This window comes from Simochromis diagramma, unplaced genomic scaffold (assembly GCF_900408965.1).
Source record: "Simochromis diagramma unplaced genomic scaffold, fSimDia1.1 OVJJ01000361.1, whole genome shotgun sequence".
NCBI classification, from domain to species: domain Eukaryota; kingdom Metazoa; phylum Chordata; class Actinopteri; order Cichliformes; family Cichlidae; genus Simochromis; species Simochromis diagramma.
This window is the reverse complement of record NW_024386860.1, coordinates 19,416,010-19,438,756: the sequence shown is the minus strand read 5'-3', so window position 1 is coordinate 19,438,756 and position 22,747 is coordinate 19,416,010. Positions and strand designations below refer to the sequence as shown.

General features: G+C 43.7%; 1 protein-coding gene and 1 long non-coding RNA gene across 2 annotated transcripts; both read right to left on the bottom strand.

Moving 5' to 3' along the window:
* Positions 1–9,312: 9,312 nt before the first annotated feature.
* tmem79b (transmembrane protein 79b) lies at positions 9,313–22,377 on the bottom strand. The gene is made up of 5 exons (XM_040031025.1): positions 22,220–22,377; positions 18,293–18,823; positions 10,118–10,312; positions 9,811–10,042; positions 9,313–9,732 (listed from the first exon to the last, which is right to left on the bottom strand). Exons 2-5 carry the CDS (start codon positions 18,792–18,794, stop codon positions 9,534–9,536), a joined length of 1,128 nt encoding a protein of 375 aa, XP_039886959.1. The 5' UTR covers positions 18,795–18,823; positions 22,220–22,377; the 3' UTR covers positions 9,313–9,533.
* On the bottom strand, positions 14,154–17,956 carry LOC120733029. The gene is made up of 2 exons (XR_005695728.1): positions 17,773–17,956; positions 14,154–14,335 (listed from the first exon to the last, which is right to left on the bottom strand). It is a non-coding gene; the product is annotated as an uncharacterized LOC120733029 (long non-coding RNA).
* Positions 22,378–22,747: the final 370 nt, after the last annotated feature.

Here is a 22,747-nt window from a genome sequence, read left to right as displayed (position 1 = left end):
CGGCGCCCCCCGTGTGCGGCAGCCTGTTACAGCAGCTCTGCTCATTCTGAGTTTCTTTCTTTCTTATCTTTTTTCTCGTAATTTTTTTTATAACTAACGTATTAGTAATTAGACTCTGCAACCATGTTCTACCGCTTTGTGCTAGTCCTGGTCGTTTTTCTCAGTTTATTTCTACTTTTTTCACCCGTGTCTGGGGACCCAGAGCAGAGATCCTTTGTTTACAGTAAGGATCAGCTGTTAGCACTACGTCCTGCAGCGGTACTGCCGGCGGACAGACCCGATATTCCCAGCGAGCTGAGGAGGAAAAGACGGGGGTGTCGTGCTGGGAAGGAGCGCCGTCGCCCGAGAAGGAGACGTTATCGACCATCTCTTCCTTCTGTAATTATTGGAAACGTAAGATCTTTGCCCAATAAGATGGATGAACTCATGTCGCTAACCTGGTCACAGAGGGAGTACCGGCAATGTAGCATCATGATGCTAACGGAGTCGTGGCTAACATCGCTAACTCCGGACACAAGCGTGACACTACCGGGATTCCAGCTGCTGCGAGCGGACAGGACCAGAGACAGCGGTAAGAGGAAAGGAGGGGGACTGGCAGTTTTTGTGAACGACAGATGGTGTAACCCTGGGCACATCACTGTAAAAGAGCAACTCTGCAGCAGAGACATTGAGCTGTTAGCCGTTAGCATGCGTCCGTACTACCTGCCCCGGGAGTTCTCGCATGTTATCGCGATAACAGCGTATGTCCCCCCCTCGGCCAACGCGGATGCAGCCTGTGACTCTCTCCACTCTGTGGTCAGCAGACTGCAAACACAATCACCGAGAGCCCTTCTCATAATATCAGGGGACTTCAATCATGCCTCACTGGACTCCACACTGCCCACCTTCACCCAGTATGTGACCTGCCCAACCAGAGTCAATAAAACACTGGACTTACTGTATGCCAATGCAGAAGAGGCATACAGTTCATCACCTCTCCCTCCCCTGGGCAGATCTGATCACAACCTGGTGCACCTTGTCCCTGTGTATGAGCCCTTAGTGCGCAGGGAGCCACCAGCCACCCGCACAGTACAGAGATGGTCAGAGGAGAGCGAGGAGGCTCTTAAGGATTGTTTTGAGTCGACTGTGTGGGAGGTGATTTGTGATGGCCACGGAGAGGACATCGACAGCCTTACTACATGCATTACTGACTATATAAACTTCTGTGTGGATAACACTGTACCTACCAGGACTGTACGGTGTTTCTCCAACAACAAACCTTGGATTACCCCAGAAATTAAAACCGTCCTCAAGCAGAAGAGGAGGGCCTTCAAATCCAGAGACAAAGAGGAGTTGAAAAGGGTGCAGAGAGAGCTGAGGGGACTGATAAGGAATGGGAAGGAGAGCTACAGGCAGAAGATGGAGAACCAGCTTCAACAAAACAACGTTGGTGAAGTCTGGAGAGGCCTCAGAACCATCTCGGGCCACAAACAGCAGAACTCTCTGCCTGGGAGGGATGTGAGGTGGGCAAATGAACTGAATCATTTCTTCAACAGATTTGATTCAGCCATGAGGCAGTCTGCAACATCGGCTGCAGACTCACCCACCCCCACTGCTGCTGTTCCACCTCAGACACTTCACACCTCCTCTATTCACCCTGCTCACTCCCCCCCACCCCCAACTGCAGCATCCAATACACACTCAACACAAGGCTCCAGCCTGTCTCTCTCAACCACCCAGGTTAGGAGGGAACTGAGGAGGATTAACGGCAAGAAGGCAGCGGGTCCAGATGGCATCAGCTCGAGGGTCGTCAGGTCCTGTGCGGACCAACTGTGTGGGGTGATGGAGCACCTCTTCAACCTGAGCCTGAGGTTGGGAAGAGTCCCACAGCTCTGGAAAACCTCCTGTGTTGTACCAGTGCCAAAGACTTCACGCCCCAAGGACCTCAACAGCTACAGGCCGGTGGCTCTGACATCCCACCTGATGAAGACCCTGGAGCGGTTGGTCCTGGCTCAGCTTCGGCGCCTAATAAGCTCATCACTGGACCCACTTCAGTTTGCCTACCAGCCTGGCATTGGAGCGGATGATGCCGTCATTCACCTCCTACATCGTTCCCTCGCTCACCTGGAGACCGCTGGGAGCACTGTGAGAATCATGTTCTTTGATTTCTCCAGTGCCTTCAACACCATTCTTCCCACGGTTCTAAAGGACAAGCTGGTGAACTCTGGAGTGGACCATCACCTCACTACCTGGATCCTGGACTACCTCACCGACCGACCACAGTATGTGAGGACTCAGGGCTGTGTGTCGGACAGGGTCGTCTGCAGTACGGGGGCCCCACAGGGAACGGTTCTGGCTCCGTTCCTCTTCACCATCTACACTGCAGACTTCTCCCACAATTCCACCCAGTGCTTCCTGCAGAAGTTCTCTGATGACTCTGCAATAGTCGGCCTCATCACTGATGGGGACGACAAGGAGTACAGAGGACTGACCCAAGACTTTGTGGACTGGTGCCAGCTGAACTACCTCCAGATCAACGCCAGTAAAACCAAGGAACTGGTGGTAGACTTCCGCAGGCACAAGCATTCTCCACTGCAACCACTGAACATCCAAGGTATGGACATAGAGGCTGTGGACAGCTACAGGTACCTTGGTGTTCATCTGAACAATAGACTGGACTGGACTCATAACTCAGACGCCCTCTACAGGAAAGGGCAGAGCAGGCTGTACCTGCTGCGGAGACTCAGGTCGTTTGGAGTGGAGGGCCCACTCCTGAAGACCTTCTATGACTCTGTTGTGGCTTCTGCTATCTTTTATGGCGTGGTCTGCTGGGGCGGCAGCATCTCTGCTGGGGACAGGAAGAGACTGAACAGGGTGATCCGAAGGGCCAGCTCTGTTCTAGGATGCCCTCTGGACCCAGTGGAGGTGGTGAGTGACAGGAGAACGGCGGCTAAGCTGTCATCCCTGTTGGACAACATCTCCCACCCCATGCAGCAGACTGTGACAGCACTGAGCAGCTCCTTCAGTGGGAGACTGCGGCACCCACGGTGTGGGACGGAGAGATTTCGCAGGTCTTTCCTCCCCACTGCTGTCAGACTCCATAATAAAGACTTTAACTGATCAAGCACACACATCCATACATATACAATAATACTAAGTGCAATAATCCTTTCTGTCATCGTTGTATTTTTACTCAGTTGTATATAGTATTTGTATTTGTATTCTATTTTTATCTTATTGTATATTTATTTTATTTTATTCTACTGTATATAGTATTTTATTCTATTCTGTACAGTTGTGTACTGTATTTATTCTTATTGTATTCTAATTTTTGCCTCATAACTTTTGCACTGTCCACTTCCTGCTGTGACAAAACAAATTTCCCACGTGTGGGACTAATAAAGGTTATCTTATCTTATCTTATCTTATCTTAACCGATTCACTCAGTGAAGCAGTGTGCAGCCAATCCAGCACCCAGGAAGCAATGTGTAGGAACGGTACCTTGCTCAGGGATACCGCAGGTAGCCTTCGGTGGATTTGAACCCTCAACCTTCTGATCATGGGGTGAACGCTCCCTAATGACCGTAAAGTACCATATCACCCCATTAGAGCACTTCACTCTTGCTCTGCAGGCCTACTTGTTGTTCCTAGAGTATTTAAAAGTAGAATGGGAGGCAGAGCCTTCAGTTTTCAGGCCCCTCTTCTGTGGAACCAGCTTCCAGTTTGGATTCAGGAGACAGACACTATCTCTACTTTCAAGATTAGGCTTCAAACTTTCCTTTTTGCTAAAGCATATAGTTAGGGCTGGACCAGGTGACCCTGAATCCTCCCTTAGTTATGCTGCAATAGATGTAGGCTGCCGGGGATTCCCATAATGCATTGAGTTTTTCCTTTCCAGTCACCTTTCTCACTCACTATGTGTTAACAGACCTTTCTGTATTGAATTATATCTGTTATTAACCTCTGTCTCTCTTCCACAGCATTTCTTTATCCTGTCTTCCTTCTCGCACCCCAACCAATCAATGGCCCCGCCCCTCCCTGATCCTGGTTCTGCCGGAGGTTTCTTCCTGTTAAAAGGGAGTTTTTCTTTCCCACTGTCGTCAAAGTGTTTGCTCATAGGGGGTCATATGGTTGTTGGGGTTATCACTGTTAAATTATTGTATGGTCTAACTTACAATACAAAGCATCTTGAGGCAACTGGTCCAGTATCACATCAAGTATTTGAACCTTTGCTTCCAGGTTCTGCTGTGGCCAATAGCCCCAAGGACTCTGAGCTTCACATCTCCTCACATGAACGTTTCTTTAATGTTCTCCTTGTGAGCTGAGGGTTGTTGTCTCTGCTGCACGATTCAATCCACAGGCAGATGTCCTGCTTCTCAGTCAAAATCCATCATTCCATCAGTGATGGTGAGCTGTTCTGGTCTGTATGCACTGAAGCAGTCCCAAACCATGACACCACCATAGATGCTTTTGGACTGCGGGAACATTTTCGTAGTTGTGGTCACTCCACTCTGCAGGAAGTACAAACTGCCAAAGTTCTTGGAACCTGTTTTTGGTTCTTAGCTGCTAATTCAGGACTTTTACTCTCTGAGTGACAAAGTGCATGCTGATTGATGCAACAAATGAAAAATATAAAAGTAGGGAAGCTTCTGGGAACCCTTACAGCCCAATGACCACCAACAAGTCTCTTTCTGAAATCCTCACTTCTCATCTGGTCATGAGTCACAACATGTTGTGGAAATCAGACTCAGATAGTTCTTTAAATACTGTACAATATAAAGCACCTTAAAGCGCCTTGAGGCTATTGCTGTTGTGATTTGGCGCTATACAGGGAGTGCAGAATTATTAGGCAAGTTGTATTTTTGAGGAATAATTTTATTATTGAACAACAACCATGTTCTCAATGAACCCAAAAAACTCATTAATATCAAAGCTGAATGTTTTTGGAAGTAGTTTTTAGTTTGTTTTTAGTTTTAGCTATTTTAGGGGGATATCTGTGTGTGCAGGTGACTATTACTGTGCATAATTATTAGGCAACTTAACAAAAAACAAATATATACCCATTTCAATTATTTATTTTTACCAGTGAAACCAATATAACATCTCCACATTCACAAATATACATTTCTGACATTCAAAAACAAAACAAAAACAAATCAGCGACCAATATAGCCACTTTTCTTTGCAAGGACACTCAAAAGCCTGCCATCCATGGATTCTGTCAGTGTTTTGATGTGTTCACCATCAACATTGCGTGCAGCAGCGACCACAGCCTCCCAGACACTGTTCAGAGAGGTGTACTGTTTTCCCTCCTTGTAAATCTCACATTTGATGATGGACCACAGGTTCTCAATGGGGTTCAGATCAGGTGAACAAGGAGGCCATGTCATTAGTTTTTCTTCTTTTATACCCTTTCTTGCCAGCCACGCTGTGGAGTACTTGGACGCGTGTGATGGAGCATTGTCCTGCATGAAAATCATGTTTTTCTTGAAGGATGCAGACTTCTTCCTGTACCACTGCTTGAAGAAGGTGTCTTCCAGAAACTGGCAGTAGGACTGGGAGTTGAGCTTGACTCCATCCTCAACCCGAAAAGGCCCCACAAGCTCATCTTTGATGATACCAGCCCAAACCAGTACTCCACCTCCACCTTGCTGGCGTCTGAGTGGGACTGGAGCTCTCTGCCCTTTACCAATCCAGCCACGGGCCCATCCATCTGGCCCATCAAGACTCACTCTCATGTCATCAGTCCATAAAACCTTAGAAAAACCAGTCTTGAGATATTTCTTGGCCCAGTCTTGACGTTTCAGCTTGTGCGTCTTGTTCAGTGGTGGTCGTCTTTCAACCTTTCTTACCTTGGCCATGTCTCTGAGTATTGCACACCTTGTGCTTTTGGGCACTCCAGTGATGTTGCAGCTCTGAAATATGGCCAAACTGGTGGCAAGTGGCATCTTGGCAGCTGCATGCTTGACTTTTCTCAGTTCATGGGCAGTTATTTTGCGCCTTGGTTTTTTCACACGCTTCTTGCGACCCTGTTGACTATTTTGAATGAAACGCTTGATTGTTTGATGATCACGCTTCAGAAGCTTTGCAATTTTGAGACTGCTGTATCCCTCTGCAAGATATCTCACTATTTTTGACTTTTCTGAGCCTGTCAAGTCCTTCTTTTGACCCATTTTGCCAAAGGAAAGGAAGTTGCCTAATAATTATGCACACCTGATATAGGGTGTTGATGTCATTAGACCACACCCCTTCTCATTACAGAGATGCACATCACCTAATATGCTTAATTGGCAGTAGGCTTTCGAGCCTATACAGCTTGGAGTGAGACAACATGCATGAAGAGGATGATGTGGACAAAATACTCATTTGCCTAATAATTCTGCACTCCCTGTATAAATAAAACTGAATTGAATTTAATATAAACAGCTCAACTGAAAACACCTGACTCTGATTTTACCTTTATTAATCATCATAAGAGGTTCACATATTTCTTCATAGAAATGTTACTTTACCTGTTATTGTCATCTAATATATCTGTTACTGGTCTAAATCCATTTTTAAACTAGATTCTCTTTAAACATTTTTAGAATTCTGACAGTGTTTTAGGTCATGATCGTGCAACAGGCTTCTTTCTTCCCCCAGGTGTAGGTGATGTGGGCGGTGCAGCAGTTCCTGACAGAAAGGGGGTGGGGTCAACCCTGTGCTCTCTCTCCGGTTTCTGGGTCTACGTCATCATCGAGCTCTGAAACAGGAAGAAGCAACAAAACAAAAATCAGAGAGATTTCAACTAGTGGCAAGCCTTTGAGCTCCTGGGTGAAGCAGTTACCTCTGCGGTCACGGCTTCCCACTCAGTCAGTGTACATTATGGTCCATTTGTGATGTTAACATCAGTGAGGTCTGGGTAAAATTCATGCGTCACTGGAAAAAAATTAATCCACTAAATGAGCTAACTGGGCTCCTTTAGCTTAGCATGTGTCTCCAAGGAAATCATAAATATAAATAATAAAGAGAAAAAGACAAACTAACCGATTCCCTTCAAAGGTCTAAAAATCTGGTTTTGAACTCCTCAGTTCAGCTTCTGCAGGTTCAAACTAAAAGCACAGGCAATCCTCACCCATATGGTTGTCTGCTTTGCCCTCTGCGTGCTGCTGCTGGTTCTGGTGACTCTGGTGGTTCTGATGGCTCTCTGCGGCACACAAATCTTCCTCCATGTGAGTGTCTGCGTCTGATTGGTCAGGAGGAGAGACACTCTGACACCTGGCCAAAGGTGGGAACGGCTGAAGCATTGGCTGCTTGGTGGAGGGAAATCTGACATCATTCCAAGGTAGATCAATAGGAGACGAATCTGCTGCTGATGTGTCTGTTCCACAGGAAACAGGAGGAGATAAAGAGTCAGCAACCTCTGGGATAGACTGATTTCTTTCTCTGTTCTGACCAAAATCAGGACTGGAAATAGAAATGGAATCAGTTCAATTCAGCCAAATCACAACAAGAGTCACCTCGAGGTGCTTTATGCCCTTTGTAACAACTCTTTTTAGACTGCTCAAAGAAGTCCTGTCATTAATTAATGCTTCAATCTTAAATATGATCAACCTGTCTCTAATAATCGGCTATGTACCACAGGCCTTCAAGCTGGCTGTAGTTAAACCTTTACTTAAAAAGCATCTCTAGACCCAGCAGTCTTAGCTAATTATAGGCCAATCTCCAACCTTCCTTTCATATCAAACTTTCTTGAAAGAGTAAAATGGTAAATGGCCTGCATTTGTATAGCGCTTTACTCAGTCCCTAAGGACCCCAAAGCGCTTTACACTACATTCAGTCATTCACCCATTCACACACACATTCACACACTGGCAATGGCAAGCTACATTAGCAATGCCAGTAGTTGTCAAACAGCTAACAGATCATCTGCAGAGGAGTGGCTTATTTGAAGAGTTTCAGTCAGGTTTAAGAGCTCATCACAGCACAGAAACAGCTTTAGTGGAGGTTACAAATTATGGCCTCTGACAGTGGACTGTAACCGAACCACAACTGTGGCTGGACCTAAGAAAATAGACCAGAAGAAGAACTGGAGTTAAAACCAGAACTGAAAGCTAAGACAGTGGTTGTCACGCAGGTGTACACAGTTATTTTGATCAAGTTCAAATCTGTTTTGAAGGTCAGCAGCGTTAATTTAGACCTGTTATGGCGTTTCTACTCAGGTGAAGTATATCACACTTCTCACCTGTCCAGGTGAGCCCTGCCTCTCCCCCAGAGTAGCCCTGCAGCCTCTGATGACCTCATCAGGGTTAAACACGTTAATGACGTTAAAACACACCTATTGTTAAAGTTTATTGAAAGCTGATTACAAAAGCAAAAGCAGTTTCACTGAGCTTTATTTAAACAGAGATTACTGACCGTACGTGCGTCTGCAGAGCTTCCTGAACGGACAGCGCTCTCTGAAGCGCAGCAGGCAGGACCGCCTCCTCACAGGTACGGACTCCATGAAGAAAACTCTGTTTGGCGTTTTCAGTGGCAGGATGTGGTGTAAATGAGCCGATCTTGCAGGAACAAATGGCAGTGCTGCTCTCGGAAGCTCCTTCAGTCCGTGACAATAAAAAAAAAAAAAAAAATGCAGTCTACCTGCAAAAGCCTCACACACCTGAGCCTTCAAAATAAAAGCTTCCCTGTAGATAGAATGGCGAAGACAGAAAATTGCTTCCTGTCAACCGTAAATGATCTCGTGATTATTGATCACTGCGATTGATCTCATTAGTTTGTGTCACTGGAAACTGTGTTTATATATAATGACGCATACTGTTTCCGATGCCTCAGAGCAACAAACATTTCAACCCTTTATCCTCCTGTGTCATTTCTGCTTATCAAATTATAAATACTGATAAAGAGGGACAAAAATGATCGACTCTTGATACTTCACGATAAATTTAAGATTCTTATTTATCCAAAATGAAAAACATTATCCTTTTATTGTGAAGTCAGGGTGTGAGTACTTCCTGTGCTCAGATTTCATATGACAGTTTGACCAGTTTAACTAGAAAAATCAGCTTCACAGCAGCAGATGCTTAATCATCAACACTGACAGGCTGCAGTGTGCAAAAACAAACCTTTGTAAATAAATATAAATTAAAATCTAAATATCTAATTGTAACATAAATAATAATCAGTTTCTTATTTTATTCCCTAAATCACATATTTTTGTCATGTCCTTTGAAAAGAAAAAAGAAAAAGGTTTGTTGTACCAACATTATTCTGAAACACTGCAGACAGGAAACGATGTGATAGTTTCCAACTTTTATTGTGAAAATTTGTAAATTACAGTCTCTTTTCTTTAATTTATTGATCATAAAAACAATTGTAGAAAATAAAACACAGAAAAAAAAAGATCAACAGGAAGCTGCAGAGAACAGGAAACATTTTAATAAAGGAAAAAACAAGAGCCGCGCACACCAGCTGGGCAGGGCTACGCCTGGTCATTTTAAAGCATTTAAACCTCAAAATAAAGACAGATTTTACTTTTCAATCGATAATGACAATCATCAATCACTGCTTGTGTCTTATCCCCAGAACCGTTGTCGGCCTGCAGGTTGAGGCGGCGCTTCGTCATGGGGAACACTGAAAATGGAACTCGCCGCATCCATTGTGAAGATGAAGTAGAAGTTTGCTCCCATCATGATGATACTTGGCAGGAAGGAGATGCCAAAACCAAATCCACGAATGCTGCTGCCAAATGCCGCGGCGACCCAGTACGCCAACCTGTGTAGACACGGAAGCGCCATTAGATTCATCAATCAATGTCGTTATCGACTGATCACATCGTGGATGGATCCTCACCTTCCAAAAGCAAAGAGGATGGTCAGGAGCGGCACAAGCTTCAGCTGCTCCTGGCTAAGGTACATCGCCATAACGACCAGCTGCAGGAAGTAAATCAGGAACAGCGAGGCAGAGTCAGAGATGAAGCGCTGGTGGACAGTGACTTCCTGTAGCTCCGCCTCCTTTATCTCATCATCAAACAGAGGACGAAGCACACCTGACCTTAGCCGTGAGATGCCCAGAACAAGCCAACCTAAAGAACAGGTGAGACGCACACAGGTGAGACAGGTGAGATTCTGCATCTCTTTTTCGGTGGTGTGTGACTCACCAAGGACGATGGGGGTGGCAGCGAACACAGAGCAGCGCAGCGTGTAGACGAGCCGGAGGGGGGCACCATCCAGCAGCGGGGCGTCAAATGGCAGAAACACAAAACCACCCCAGACGAGTAAAGGGAAGAAGAACGCCGAGGCCATCAGAGACACGCCCATCTTCAGGACATCCGTACTGAGACAGCACTGCCCTCCTGACACAGATGAGAAAAATGAATTAATGGAGGCAGAGTCAGCAGTCAGAGGTGCACAGGTGTATAAACAGGGGCAGGTAATTAAACCCCCTGGAGTCCAGGGTAGAACCTGCTGTTTTCGACTCCCTCACCATGTTTGGCATCATTCTTTTACGCACAACTTCACGTGTCTGAATTTACAGTCATGTTTTCATTTTGACATACTGTAGTGACACAACTAACCTTAAAAGAAAAATCAGAGCAGGAAACATGTTCAACAAATCATTTTCAGAACTTGTGATGAAAAAATAAAAGTTCTGTGCAACTGTTAACAGTCTCTGCCGTTCTTTTGCACAAAGCAATCAGATGTCACACAAATTATTTGTGTTGTTCCAAAAACTAGTTCTGTCCAGCAAAAGGCAGAGGAGCTCATCACAGGCCTAAAACCTCAGGTGTATCACTTCTGTTTTCCACATGGAGATTTCAGTCAGTGACATTCAGCCGTCACCTCGCTGCTGTGACACGCAAAAAAAGAACAAAAGCCAAACATCGTAGACACACTTCAAACATGCTAAACATCAAAATCATTCCCACTTTCCCCCTCTTTGTAAGCAAACAAATGGCACGTGTTGCCATATCATTTCTTGATTGGTTGATGTGGTGCATTTTTCCACCAATAGGAAAGGGTGTATTTGTTCGTTTTTGCTTGAAAGTGCATTCCTTAGAACATCCAGTTTTACCACTGCTCTGTACGCTACACCTGACGACAGTATTCAGGAAAAAGCACAATGAGAATGATTTATCATAACTCTAGCTTTACTTGGTCTGTCAACACAAACGGAGACTCAGTGAGACTGCATCTTGCTGGTACGTCATCTTAAATGGTCATATGATTTGGACGCACTAGCATGGCTGTCCTGTCCAAAGGACACAAAACCTGACGTGATTGGTTAAATGAGTGATGGCATAAGCAATTCTCCACAGCTTCCATGGTGGCAGATAATGCCAGAGCACGCATTAGCCAACTTCCTGTTTAATGGGGAGTTCTTCCTCAGCCTCTGATTTTTAAAAACTTTTTTTTCTGATCCTCCTGTGGGGCTCTTTGTAGCTCTTTTTCTGATATTTCATATCATTGTTATGCTAATGATATTCAGCTATATATCTCTTTTAGGCCACCTGATGTTTCTAAGCTCCAAATCTTGCAGTCCTGCTTAGATTCCATTAGAGATCGGCTGGCTGATAATTATCAACTAATTATCAACTAACGAAATGCTGGTAAAACTGAAGTCATTGTTTTTGCTCCTGAGAAATTTGTTCCCCTAGTGGTTAAAAATCTAGGCCCTATTGCTTCTTATATTCAGTGGCGTGTCTAGAAAATTTTTGTTGGGGGGGCCAGGTAGGGGCACAGATTTGGAGAAGGGTGGCAGATGTAATTGGCAGATAATGTTAAAAACAATTCTACCAACCGTTAACCATAATTCAATAACCCTATAAACCTAATAACCGAATGCGCTTTTAACTCTTATTAGAATGAGATTTTAACCACTACGGTGCAAAGTTTTTAGATACTGCGTTGATAAAGTACAAGAGATACAATCAGTCAGTGTTTATTCAGCAGTCAAGGACATCAATATTTGCATAGTATTTTTACTGACATGTAGTGCACATGTTTTGGGCAAAAACATTTTTGAATATTAAAATATGAACATTTTTAACATACAATTGGCAAATTAGCCAATTCCAATGCAAAACCAATGCCTGTTAAAAAAAAAAAGAAGATAATCTTCTCACAAACTGGTGTTTGATTTTGAAACAGGAAAAAAGTGGGGAAACAAATGAAAAGACTAACATTTGAATAAAACCTGAAAGCAAGTAAATACTTTATATGCTGCCTTATGGTAAACTTTGGTAATATTGATGTATAAAGAACAACACTGGCTGATGATGAAATACAGTCAGCTGGCATGGTGACACTGCCAGTATTAACCTGCAGGGCTGGACTGGGACAAAAAAATCGGGCATTTTGACTACAGACCAGCCCACCAGGTATTAAAGCTATAAAGACTTTGACTGAAAACAAATGCTGTTGTGACAGTGATGTACACTGTCTTTTTGGCATATGTATGATTTCTATACATTTTACGTCAGATAAAAACTTTGTTCGCAAGATTCAGATAATTATTTAATAAAAGCTAAATATTTGAATTGAGAATAAAAAAGAAAAGTACTTCCTTGTGCCCCCCTCTCCCTGTTAATGCCCTACCTGGCCCCCTGGCAACACTTTGCTAGACCCGCCCCTGCACAGTTACCAGCTGTCAGCTACTTAGAAAAGGATCCTGGTGTTATTTGTCTCTCAGAAACAGTTCATAACTTCCCTTCAACTCATTCATGTCACCTAAAAGGTAAACCTGTTTCTCCATCACCTGTTCAGCTCTGATGATTCAGTAAGGACATCTCCTGGTTTCATCTTCATGTTTCCCTCTCACCACATATCCAAACCGACATCATGACCAGCAGCTTTACAGCTGTGGCTCCAGCAAACATCAGCTGATACTAGAAAGTAATATTAAATAAATTCTAACAACAGCTGATCAAGCTTAAAAGTGCTGCTGTTGTTTACCGCGACATCCGCTGGTTTCCTGTTTCTGGCGCAAAGTGGGCGATAAACAAACAAGAGAGACGATCAGCTGATCATTGATCAGTTTCATGATTGAAGTAGCAATAGAAGAGGCAGCTGTAAAGACAGAATAACTCCAGCTTTGTGTCTTTTTCCATTCTAGCTAAAGTTTGGGACAAACTGCGTCTCTTCTCAGCTCAATACGAAACGCGTAAATTTTTCTCTTAATGAGGGACCATTCCATTTTTTAAGGAGCTGTTGGCAACTCTACTAACTAACCTTATGAATAAAATAAAGTTCACTATCAGTAACATCATAGCAACCGAACAGCTGTATAGAAACTCGTCATGCTAGCTCACGCAGTATGAGGTATTGTAACTGACTGTAAAAAGTCAGCACAACGAAAATAAACTGCACCTAAACTTGGTTTATATCTGACCCAGATAGACTGCAGGTCATAACTTCTTACCTGAAGTTCAGTTCACCTGACACTCGGACCGGCGGCCACCTCAGGTCTCTCCTCCTGCCTCACCTTCCCTCATCCACCTGTTGCCTCTGTGGAAGCTCCGCCATAGCCACCACCAAACAACTGAGTTATTTTTACACATCAGCCAGCATCTGGCCAATCCACCACCTCTCATTGTTCATGCCGTTACAAAAAATAAATAAATAAGTCATCAGCCCACCGTGCAAATGTCCGATGGCTAGTCCAGCTATGTTAACTTGTTAACTTTTCGCCGAAAAAATGTTTTCTGCGGTGCCGTCTTTCGTGCTTGGCTCTTCTACCTTTGCTAACATGATGCAGAAGCCGGTGCTGCATTCACTTACCCTCGGATATCTGAGCTTCACTGTGAAACCATAATCGTACGTTTGATATTTCATTAAATTTTATTGTTTTAGCTTCGGGGTGGCACCTGGGGTGGCCAGTCTGGTTGGGGGGGGTGGCCTGTGCCCCCCCAGGCCACCCCGCTGGACACGCCACTGCTTATATTAAACCCTCCATTAGTAACCTTGGTGTTAAATTTGACCCAGCTCTGACGCTGGACACACACGTTAAATCTTTGGTTCGCTCTTGTTTTTACCATTTAAGAAATATTGCTAAGCTGAGTCCCATTGTGTCACGCTCTGAATTGGAAATGATTCTTCATGCTTTTGTTTCATCTCGCTTAGATTATTGTAATTCCTTGTTTACTTGCTTAAGTAATGCCTCCCTGGAACGACTGCAGGGTGTTCAAAATGCTGCTGCTAGGCTTCTGACAAAGCATCCCAAATACTCCCATGTCACGCCCCTGCTGATTCAACTGCACTGGCTCCCTGTCAAGTTCAGGGTCCATTTTAAGATCATAATCATGACTTATAGGGCCCTGCACCGTGCAGCTCCAACTTACATCTGTGATCTTCTTCTTCCTTATCGTCCCAGCAGGTCCCTGAGTATGGAGTGCCAGGACTGCCATAATGCATTAATTAAATACACCATTAAATAATTAAATGTGGCAATAATTAATTAAAATTGGAATTAATTAATTAAATAAATAGTTATGACACATGTAATTAATTAATTATTGACACATTTAATTAATTATTTATGTATTTCACATTTTAATTAATTATTGACACATTTAATTAATTATTTAATGATATATTTATTTATTTCATTTTGGCAGTCCTGGCGCCTGGCTCTCATCATGAAATAATTTTATCTGTCAGCCTCACCCATCAAACTCAGGGGGCGGGGTTAACGCTGATCGAGTCAAAACCATTGCTTTGAGCTGGTGGCCATTGTTTCTAGCACACAACAACCGGCATGTGGAAGCTAACAGAACTGAACTTTGAAAAACCCTGTTTGTGTGTCACCAAATACCGTTTTAATATTTTTTTAGCCGAGAATGTAGTGGTTTAATCTTCATGTGTCTGGTCGGTTTGTCAAGATACAGCCTCCTTGCAAAAGTGCTTCGATGATGTCGGAGATGTCTGCCCAGTCTCATGGCAAAGCGTGGGATAGACCCGCTCGCCTCGCAAGCAATCCCACCGACAAAGCGCAGGCCCCGGTACACAGCTGTAGTAACCCCCGCTGACTTCTTTTACTGAGGTTATATTTATCGGTGTTTTATTTCCTGATGTTCTTATGTGTCCTACGTGTTTCAGTCGCCAATTCTGAATTATAACTAACATTAAAAACATGTTTAAGGAGGAGAGAGAGCAAATAAATCTGTTTAACATCTGATCTTTGGGTTTTTGTTCAGTAATCAGCGTGACCTGTGTATAAACGCATAAAAGAGATAACGTTGGTGTTTCTGTCATGTAGTAACTGCTGGCTTTAACTGTACAAAGGTTGTTCGACACTATGAAACACATACAGACTTCATGATGTTCGGCTAATATTTTTATTGCGAATATTAATCATGAGGGTAAACGGCCCTGTACACCACGGAGCGAGGTCAGCATATCCACGATATCCTCAGCTCCATGAGTTAACACAAAGTTTCCCAGCTGACTATCTAACTGCCAACTATTCCAGAGACGTGAAAATATACAGCATAAAGAAAAGTGTAAGAGACTCAGCAGCAGATTAGAATAACAGTTATACATTTAATAAATCACCAAATGAATCCAAGAAACGAGCAAACCTGTTCCGACAATTTGAGTTTGTATTCCCTCAGCTGCAGACTCGCTGCTGTTTAAATGTTTGAGAGGAAGATTAGATATAAAAAACGTCAAACATAGACTCAGTCTGCCTTCACATTTGATATGAGGCCAGCACGTATAGTGGCTGTGTCCTGTTTTAAGATCATACATGTAAAATTGTTGTCTGACCTCCGTCGATCCAGCCGCTCAGTCCGTGGTTACCATGGTTACTGCATAAGCAGCTATAATGTTAACAGCTGGCACTGAGGAAACCTACCGGCAGCATGGGTGTTTATGTTTTTCATTGCAAAAGAACTGTCTGAATGGTTAACTGAAGTTAACTTGGATAAATTATAGTTAAGGAGTTTCACAGATAACGCCTACGTGAGCTGTGCGACTGTTCACCACACTGAAATCAGCAGGCTATTACTGAAATACACGTGCTATATCATAAACTATGATATAAATAGGGAGGTCCTATTAACATGTTTAGTTTTAAAGGACACCTTCCTGCCTTTAGTCTCCTTCATGAGCAGTATTAGTTTTCTTCTAACATCCAGAAGTCTGCACGATGTGTTTCATAGTTTGTAACAAGCCTTTGACAGGTAAACATAACATGACCGAAAAAGAAAAAAAAAAAAAAAAAAAAAAAAAAAAGAGTGTGGACATAAGAAGAGAAAATGCTCTCAATTATGGAGACAGGCAAATGGTTCATTTATGTTTGATGTGTGTTTATTCCTCCCTAAATATCGTCGGTGAAGTTTGCCATGCACGTCAGATTTTCCTGCGCAGTTTTATACCTCTGCCAACAGAGAGAGAAAAAAAATCACATTCTAACAGACAGCTGGTGCTTAGAATACAGTTGAATAACTATTAAAAAACAGATGATATTTAGATGATAGTTCAGTCTAACACATGTGCCAGTGAACCATTAAACGTCTGTGAAACTATGCAGTTATGAAACGTAACTTTAACCTCAGCCAAATCGATTTGCTCAGTTGTAAATAAAACAGCGAAGTAAACGTGACCCGACAGACAGAACCTGAGTGAATGAAGTCCAGCGTTTAACCACTGAGAGCTAAAACTCAGCTGAGGTTTCAAAGCTGTGTGCCGGTGATTGGACATCAGCCGCTGATGAAGCTGTTCGCCTATAAAGTGCTCTGTAAGGAAACAAGCTCCAGCAGCTCTGCACTCGGGGAAAACACTATATTTACTTATCTTGTGCAGAAAAATGCGCTGACATTGCTTTATATCGAGTACCGGCTGCCCGGTTAAACTGTGACTATCACCAGGTAACGTAGGCGTGTTTCTTGAATTAGCAGCAGGTGTTAAACAGCTGACAGATGAGGAGGAGGATGCATGCAGGTAAACTGAGGGTCTGTTGAGCTGATCGCTGGTTTCGTGAGAAAAATGTCAGCTCGTTCTTTATGTTACAGAAGCACAGAGACACAAGACCAGGCGGAAAGAGACGATCGTTCGGTGAAAATGAGAATCTGCGAATGCAACATGTGGAACACGGAGAGTGGAATATGTAAACAAACCGGTTAACGTAACCCCCTGGGTGCACTCTGCATGCTAATTGTTAGCAGAGCTAGTGAAATCTCTGAAAACATCTGAGCACTTTTGCAAACATGTTCTATGTTGACAACCTGACCAGACATACGTCGCGACATTCGCGGCTAAAACACTGTTAAAAGTGTAGCTGGTGACAGAAAAACGGGGTATTTTAAAACTACACCACCACCATTGCTGCCTGTGATTTGATCTGCATTCTGGGATACCTGGCTGCCCCAAGTCTACACAAGCAATCGATTATCTAGGATCGACCTGTTTTGACTTACTTTGCACGGCAACCAATCAAATGTTAGAGAAGCTGCATGGGCAGCGTTAACCCCGCCCCCTGAGTTTGATGGGTGAGGCTGACAGATAAAATTATTTCATGATGAGAGCCAGGCGCCAGGACTGCCAAAATGAAATAAATAAATATATCATTAAATAATTAATTAAATGTGTCAATAATTAATTAAATGTGTCAATAATTAATTAAATGTGTCAATAATTAATTAAAATGTGAAATACATAAATAATTAATTAAATGTGTCAATAATTAATTAATTACATGTGTCATAACTATTTATTTAATTAATTAATTCCAATTTTAATTAATTATTGCCACATTTAATTAATTATTTAATGGTGTATTTAATTAATTCATTATGGCAGTCCTGGCACTCCATACCTGAGGTCTTGTGACCAGGTTTGCTGGTTGTCCAGCATACAAGGTGAAAAACAAAAGGTGACAGAGCGTTTGTATCAGTGGCTCCCAGACTCTGGAACGACTCTTTCACTTTGAGATCTGTGGACTCAGTCATGTCTTTTAAAAAGCAGTTAAAAACCTGTTTAAACTTGTTTTTGGTTGATTTTGTTTGTTTGAGGTTTCATGTCCATTTCTGCTTCTGTGAAGCACTTTGTGATTTTATCTTGGTGCTATATAAATACAAATTTACTTTACTTACTTTACTTTTAAAAAACCCCAAAAAAACCCTCAACATTTGCATTTTTGTGATTGTCAGGGACTGGTTTCACTAATATGTATAAGTATCCGAGTCATTCCAGTCGTTTTAGTTGAGCGTCGTCTAAAATCTACAGATTTTAAGGTGGTTCAGGTGGTTCTGTTCAGGTGTGCCCGACCCCCTGACCATTTCCTCCTGATGCAAGGTGATGCGATTTTCTGACATAGTCTCTGAGTTAGTACTTACGTTTATTGGAGCGCAGTTCCTCGTGCAGGTAATAATGTTGATTGTAGTTCTCGGGAACTCCTTGGGGACCCAGGAAGGGACTCTTCTCGGACTCCATTTCCCGGAGCAGCCCAGACTCTCTGAGTGAGGAGGGGGAGTGGAGGGCAGTCACTGCAGGCCTGAACACCTGAGCAGCTTTCTCTGGCAGGAGGTTCTCTCGGGGCTCCTCCTCCAACAGGTGTACCCTAGTTTTATCCTCACGTAGCTCCGCTCCTTCGTCTAAACCCGCTCTGCCGCCCCTCCTCTCCACCTCTGCCTTCAGTTCTCTTTCGCTCTCTGTGCAGCTCGACGCCTCGGGAAGAAACACACCTGACCTCACGCTCATCCTGTCAGCTTTACCTGTCCGTCCACCCGTCTGTCTGTCTGCAGACCACGGCAGTGTGCTCGCCTCGGTCACGACTGAGCTCACCGTCTCCTCATCCTCACCCTCTCTGGTCTTCCTCCCTCCGCTGTCCTCCATCATGGCGCGTCCTGTTTTGTGAGCAAATGCACCTGCCGGAGAACAGAGAGTGGGTCAGGTAAATCCAAGTGAACAGTAAACAGGTGATACAAGGAACTGTGCCACACACAGCTCACGACCTGTGTGTGCTGAAACACTGGAGTAAACACTGGAGTACTTCAGGTGTGATGTGGTTGATCACTAAGGCATAATGCAGGCCTCCTTCTCCACCTCCTGGCTTCCTGCATTTATATAGACTGTGTGAAAGATCATTTTGAAATCTGATGCAATGTTTGAACCCAACAGACGACACTTTCACTGCCATCACAATAAAGCATGTAGAATTCTTCTCAACATGAAATTCTGAATCACAAACATTAAAAAAATGCTACCTTCACCTAAGTTTCATGATTGATTTAGCAAATGCACCCCACCCACCCATCTGAGCCATGGCCTGTGTGACCCCCATCACTCAGGACACTCACACATTCAGTCCAAGTCTTTTCTTTGTTCTCCGCTGTGTGCCTTTCCTATTTTTGTGTGTCATTTATTCCCAACGTGTATTTACTATTTACATTTGAACTCCGGCACAGTTGGCGGGGAGCGCCCATAATAAGTAAGGTTTATTTATTAAGTGCTTTTCGTACACAGGCAGTCACAAAGCACTGTACACAAAGGTCAAAATAAAGAAAATATTAAGTAATAAAATAGACAATATAAACAATGCAAATTCAAAACAATTCAAAATTGTTGATTAGCAGAAGGCCTGTTTAAACAAAAAAGTTTTTAACTGCTTTTTAACCCTGGAGAACCCATGGGGTCGGCTCTGACCCCATGGGTTCTCCAGGGTTAAAGGATTCCACAGAGTCAACCAAACGTAAGCTGTGTCCCAAAACGTCGGCTGCATCCTCCGGAGGCCGCATTTGAAGGCCGACTACGTCACAGCCAGGCGACGAAAGCTGTCCCAATGCGGCCGACAAATGTGTCCTTCATTTCCCCGAATTTGAAGGATGGGTCGGGTGTGTCCTTTGTGTCCCACCATATCCCAGAATTCATAGCGCGGCCCAGCCAAATTTCAGCTGCCAACAATGGCGGCCGCTACTAAGTTTTAAAATTAGTCTTATTAATCTTTCTGGGTTGCAAAATAAACTAAACATATTTTCAGGCAAGAAAGTAGCTGTGTAAATTACAAATATCTTCTTGGTTTATCAAGACATCGTACATTTGCAAAAGTGTGCCGACGTTTTCAGAGACGTCTGTTACCCACCCGCTCGATAGCAAGCCGGGGGGTTCAATGGTCACTCCAGCCGGCGAGAGCAGCGGACAACCAGACCAGTGGACTTCCAGAGACGCTCTGTTTTTTGACAGGAGCATCGAAGACCACAAGTTTGATTATTTAACCAGGGTGTGCGGGAACTAACAGAGCGATGCCTAGCTTTGAAAGGAGCAACCTGATTGACAATAGCAAGACAGTGTTCATTAAAAGAGTTAATAAGGAGCTCAACATCGTCAAAAGAAGTTTTAAAATCAAAAAGGGAAGAAAATTTAGAAATAACAGAGTCATCAATAAAGGGCCTGCACCTAACAAAATCTTGGGGAAGAGACTCTGAGTTGACAAACACATTAAAAGAGACTGACTTATGTGGCTAAAGACAACGTCATTTAAATTCAAGTGGTCAAGGGAAACGCCATAAGTGAAGACCAAGTCCAGAGTGTGCCCAGCAGTGTGAGTAGGGCCTGATACATGCTGAACAAAATTAAAAGAGTCCATGATGCTCAGGAACTCCTTAGTGGTACTATTTGATGAGTCCTCTGCATGAATGTTGAAGTCTCCAACAATGATGACCTTGCCCAGTTTAATGGTGGAAGTTAAAAGTTCTAGCAAGTCTGCCAGAAAAGACGCAGCAGACCCAGGTGGACAATAAATTAAGATACCGTACATGGGCTGATCTCTTCCAATTTTTATCATAACCATCTCGAAAGAATTGTAACAGCTCGAAGAAATCAACTGGTATGAAAATGTCTTTTTAAAAATTACAGCTTGTTCCACCTCCTCATCGAGATATCCGAGGCGCACAGAGAAATGAACAGTCTGTGGGACATAGCTCTAAAAGATGTGAGACTTCATTCTCACACTGCCAGGTCTCATAGACAAACATTAAATCAAGCGTCTCTGCACAGAACAAGTCATTTAAAATATAAGACTTGTTGGCAATTGAGCGGGCATTAATTAACATAATTTTAATGTTGAGACCCACCGGGACAGGTGTAGAATAGCCTGGAACAGAGTCCGCACAGTGCAGTAAGCCACACAGTAAATCAGGGTTCCTATTGTGATGAGCCGTGGCTTTCCATGCTTTCAGGTGACAACCCGGATGGTAAACACAGGGGGTTGTGGGGATTAAATCAGCTCCAACAAGTCTCAAGCATATTTTACTGGCAGCAGCCCAAGAGTAAAGTAAAGTAAAGCTGAAGATCCAGTTCTCTGCGAAGCCGGCAAAGCAGCACAAAAAAGCCTGCTTGCTTCCTCCGATGAGGCCTCGGAAGCAAAAAAGAGCTGACCGGCAAGAATGGAGGTAAACCCGGGTGCTCCGCGGTCGGAAAACAACCTTGTTTCGTTGAGTCTGAAAAATAAAAGGCCCATTCTATTCTTTTCTAGTTTCTTGTTCCCTCTCTGATTTCTGAAGTTTGCACAGTGGATGACTGTGGTCCAGATGAAAGCACAGAGGGGATCGGGTCTTCTTCACATCAGGCCCTGACATCAAACTCATCTTTATTCTCTGGCTTTGATATCAGGATGAACTCTGAGTGCTTTTGTGTTGTTCTTACTCAGATTTAGTCTCCTGTTGTTCTGCTTTATGCTTGTTATTTTAGAAGTGCAGGACTTCGGTCCAGACAAACTCATCCTCTCTGATGACCCTCAAACCCTCCGATCTTTAGGGGGGCCCACATCGCCACTAAGACCCAGGTAACTTCACGTAACTATGAAGCTGATTCACTGCTTGTTGAGGTAAATCACCATGGTAACTGATGCTGTTAATCTAACCTGCTCTGGAACAGATCAGGCGAAAAAATGTCGTTTCCATTCCTGAGGCTCCCTCAGAGCTCAGGTGTGAAAGTTTCGTGTTGATCTGATGATCAATAATCAATACAGACTCTTACACGCAGCTTTGTATATGACGCAACTGTCTGTTTATATGCGTGCGTGTGCGCGCGCGGGAGTGTTTAAAAATTTCTGTTTTTATGCTCTGAAGTTTTTTGAACTTGAAATTGTGACAAATAAAACACAAGCTGCAGGTAGCGGTAGTCCCGCCCATTGCATGACGTCAGTCTCAAGTTAACATGGCGACGTGACGTTTGTGATCAAATATGATAAAAACTGTGACTGAGCTCCGAGCTAACAGGCTACATGCTAACGGAGCGGAAATTCACACTAGGAAAAAACCCACCTGTTCGCTGAAGACCTGGGCCGGGTTTTAATCCTGGTTTTAATCCTGGTCCCGGCTCTCTTCCGCCGACTTGTTGTTGTTTCTTCTCTTTGTGAAAGACCCGGAAGTCCAGCTCAGGTGTGGTCAGGTGTGTTAAAGGAAAAGCTCTCTTAAAGGAGAAGTGTCAATTAAACATCCGCGCACGCGTGAAAACGTTGAAATAAAAGCGTTAAATGTTCTTTGATTTGTTTTCGTCCAATACTGCGACGAAAAATGTGCCAAAAATGTGATGTTACTCATGAAGCAAGAACAGGGAGCATGTTCACTCCTCCTCCGAACATCTGCGAGCAGGAGCAGCAGCACTGAGAGTGCAGATGTTTGTGCAGATGTTTGTTTATTTGTGCAGATGTTTGTTTGTGCAGGTGTTCGTCGGAGCGGTGAGTGAGTAAAACGGTCTGGTTGCTGTGCCTCTGCGGAGGCACTCGGTAGGATTAACACATTGATGATGTGAAGCCTACATCTTCATCACCATCAGCTGTCTGGATGTTT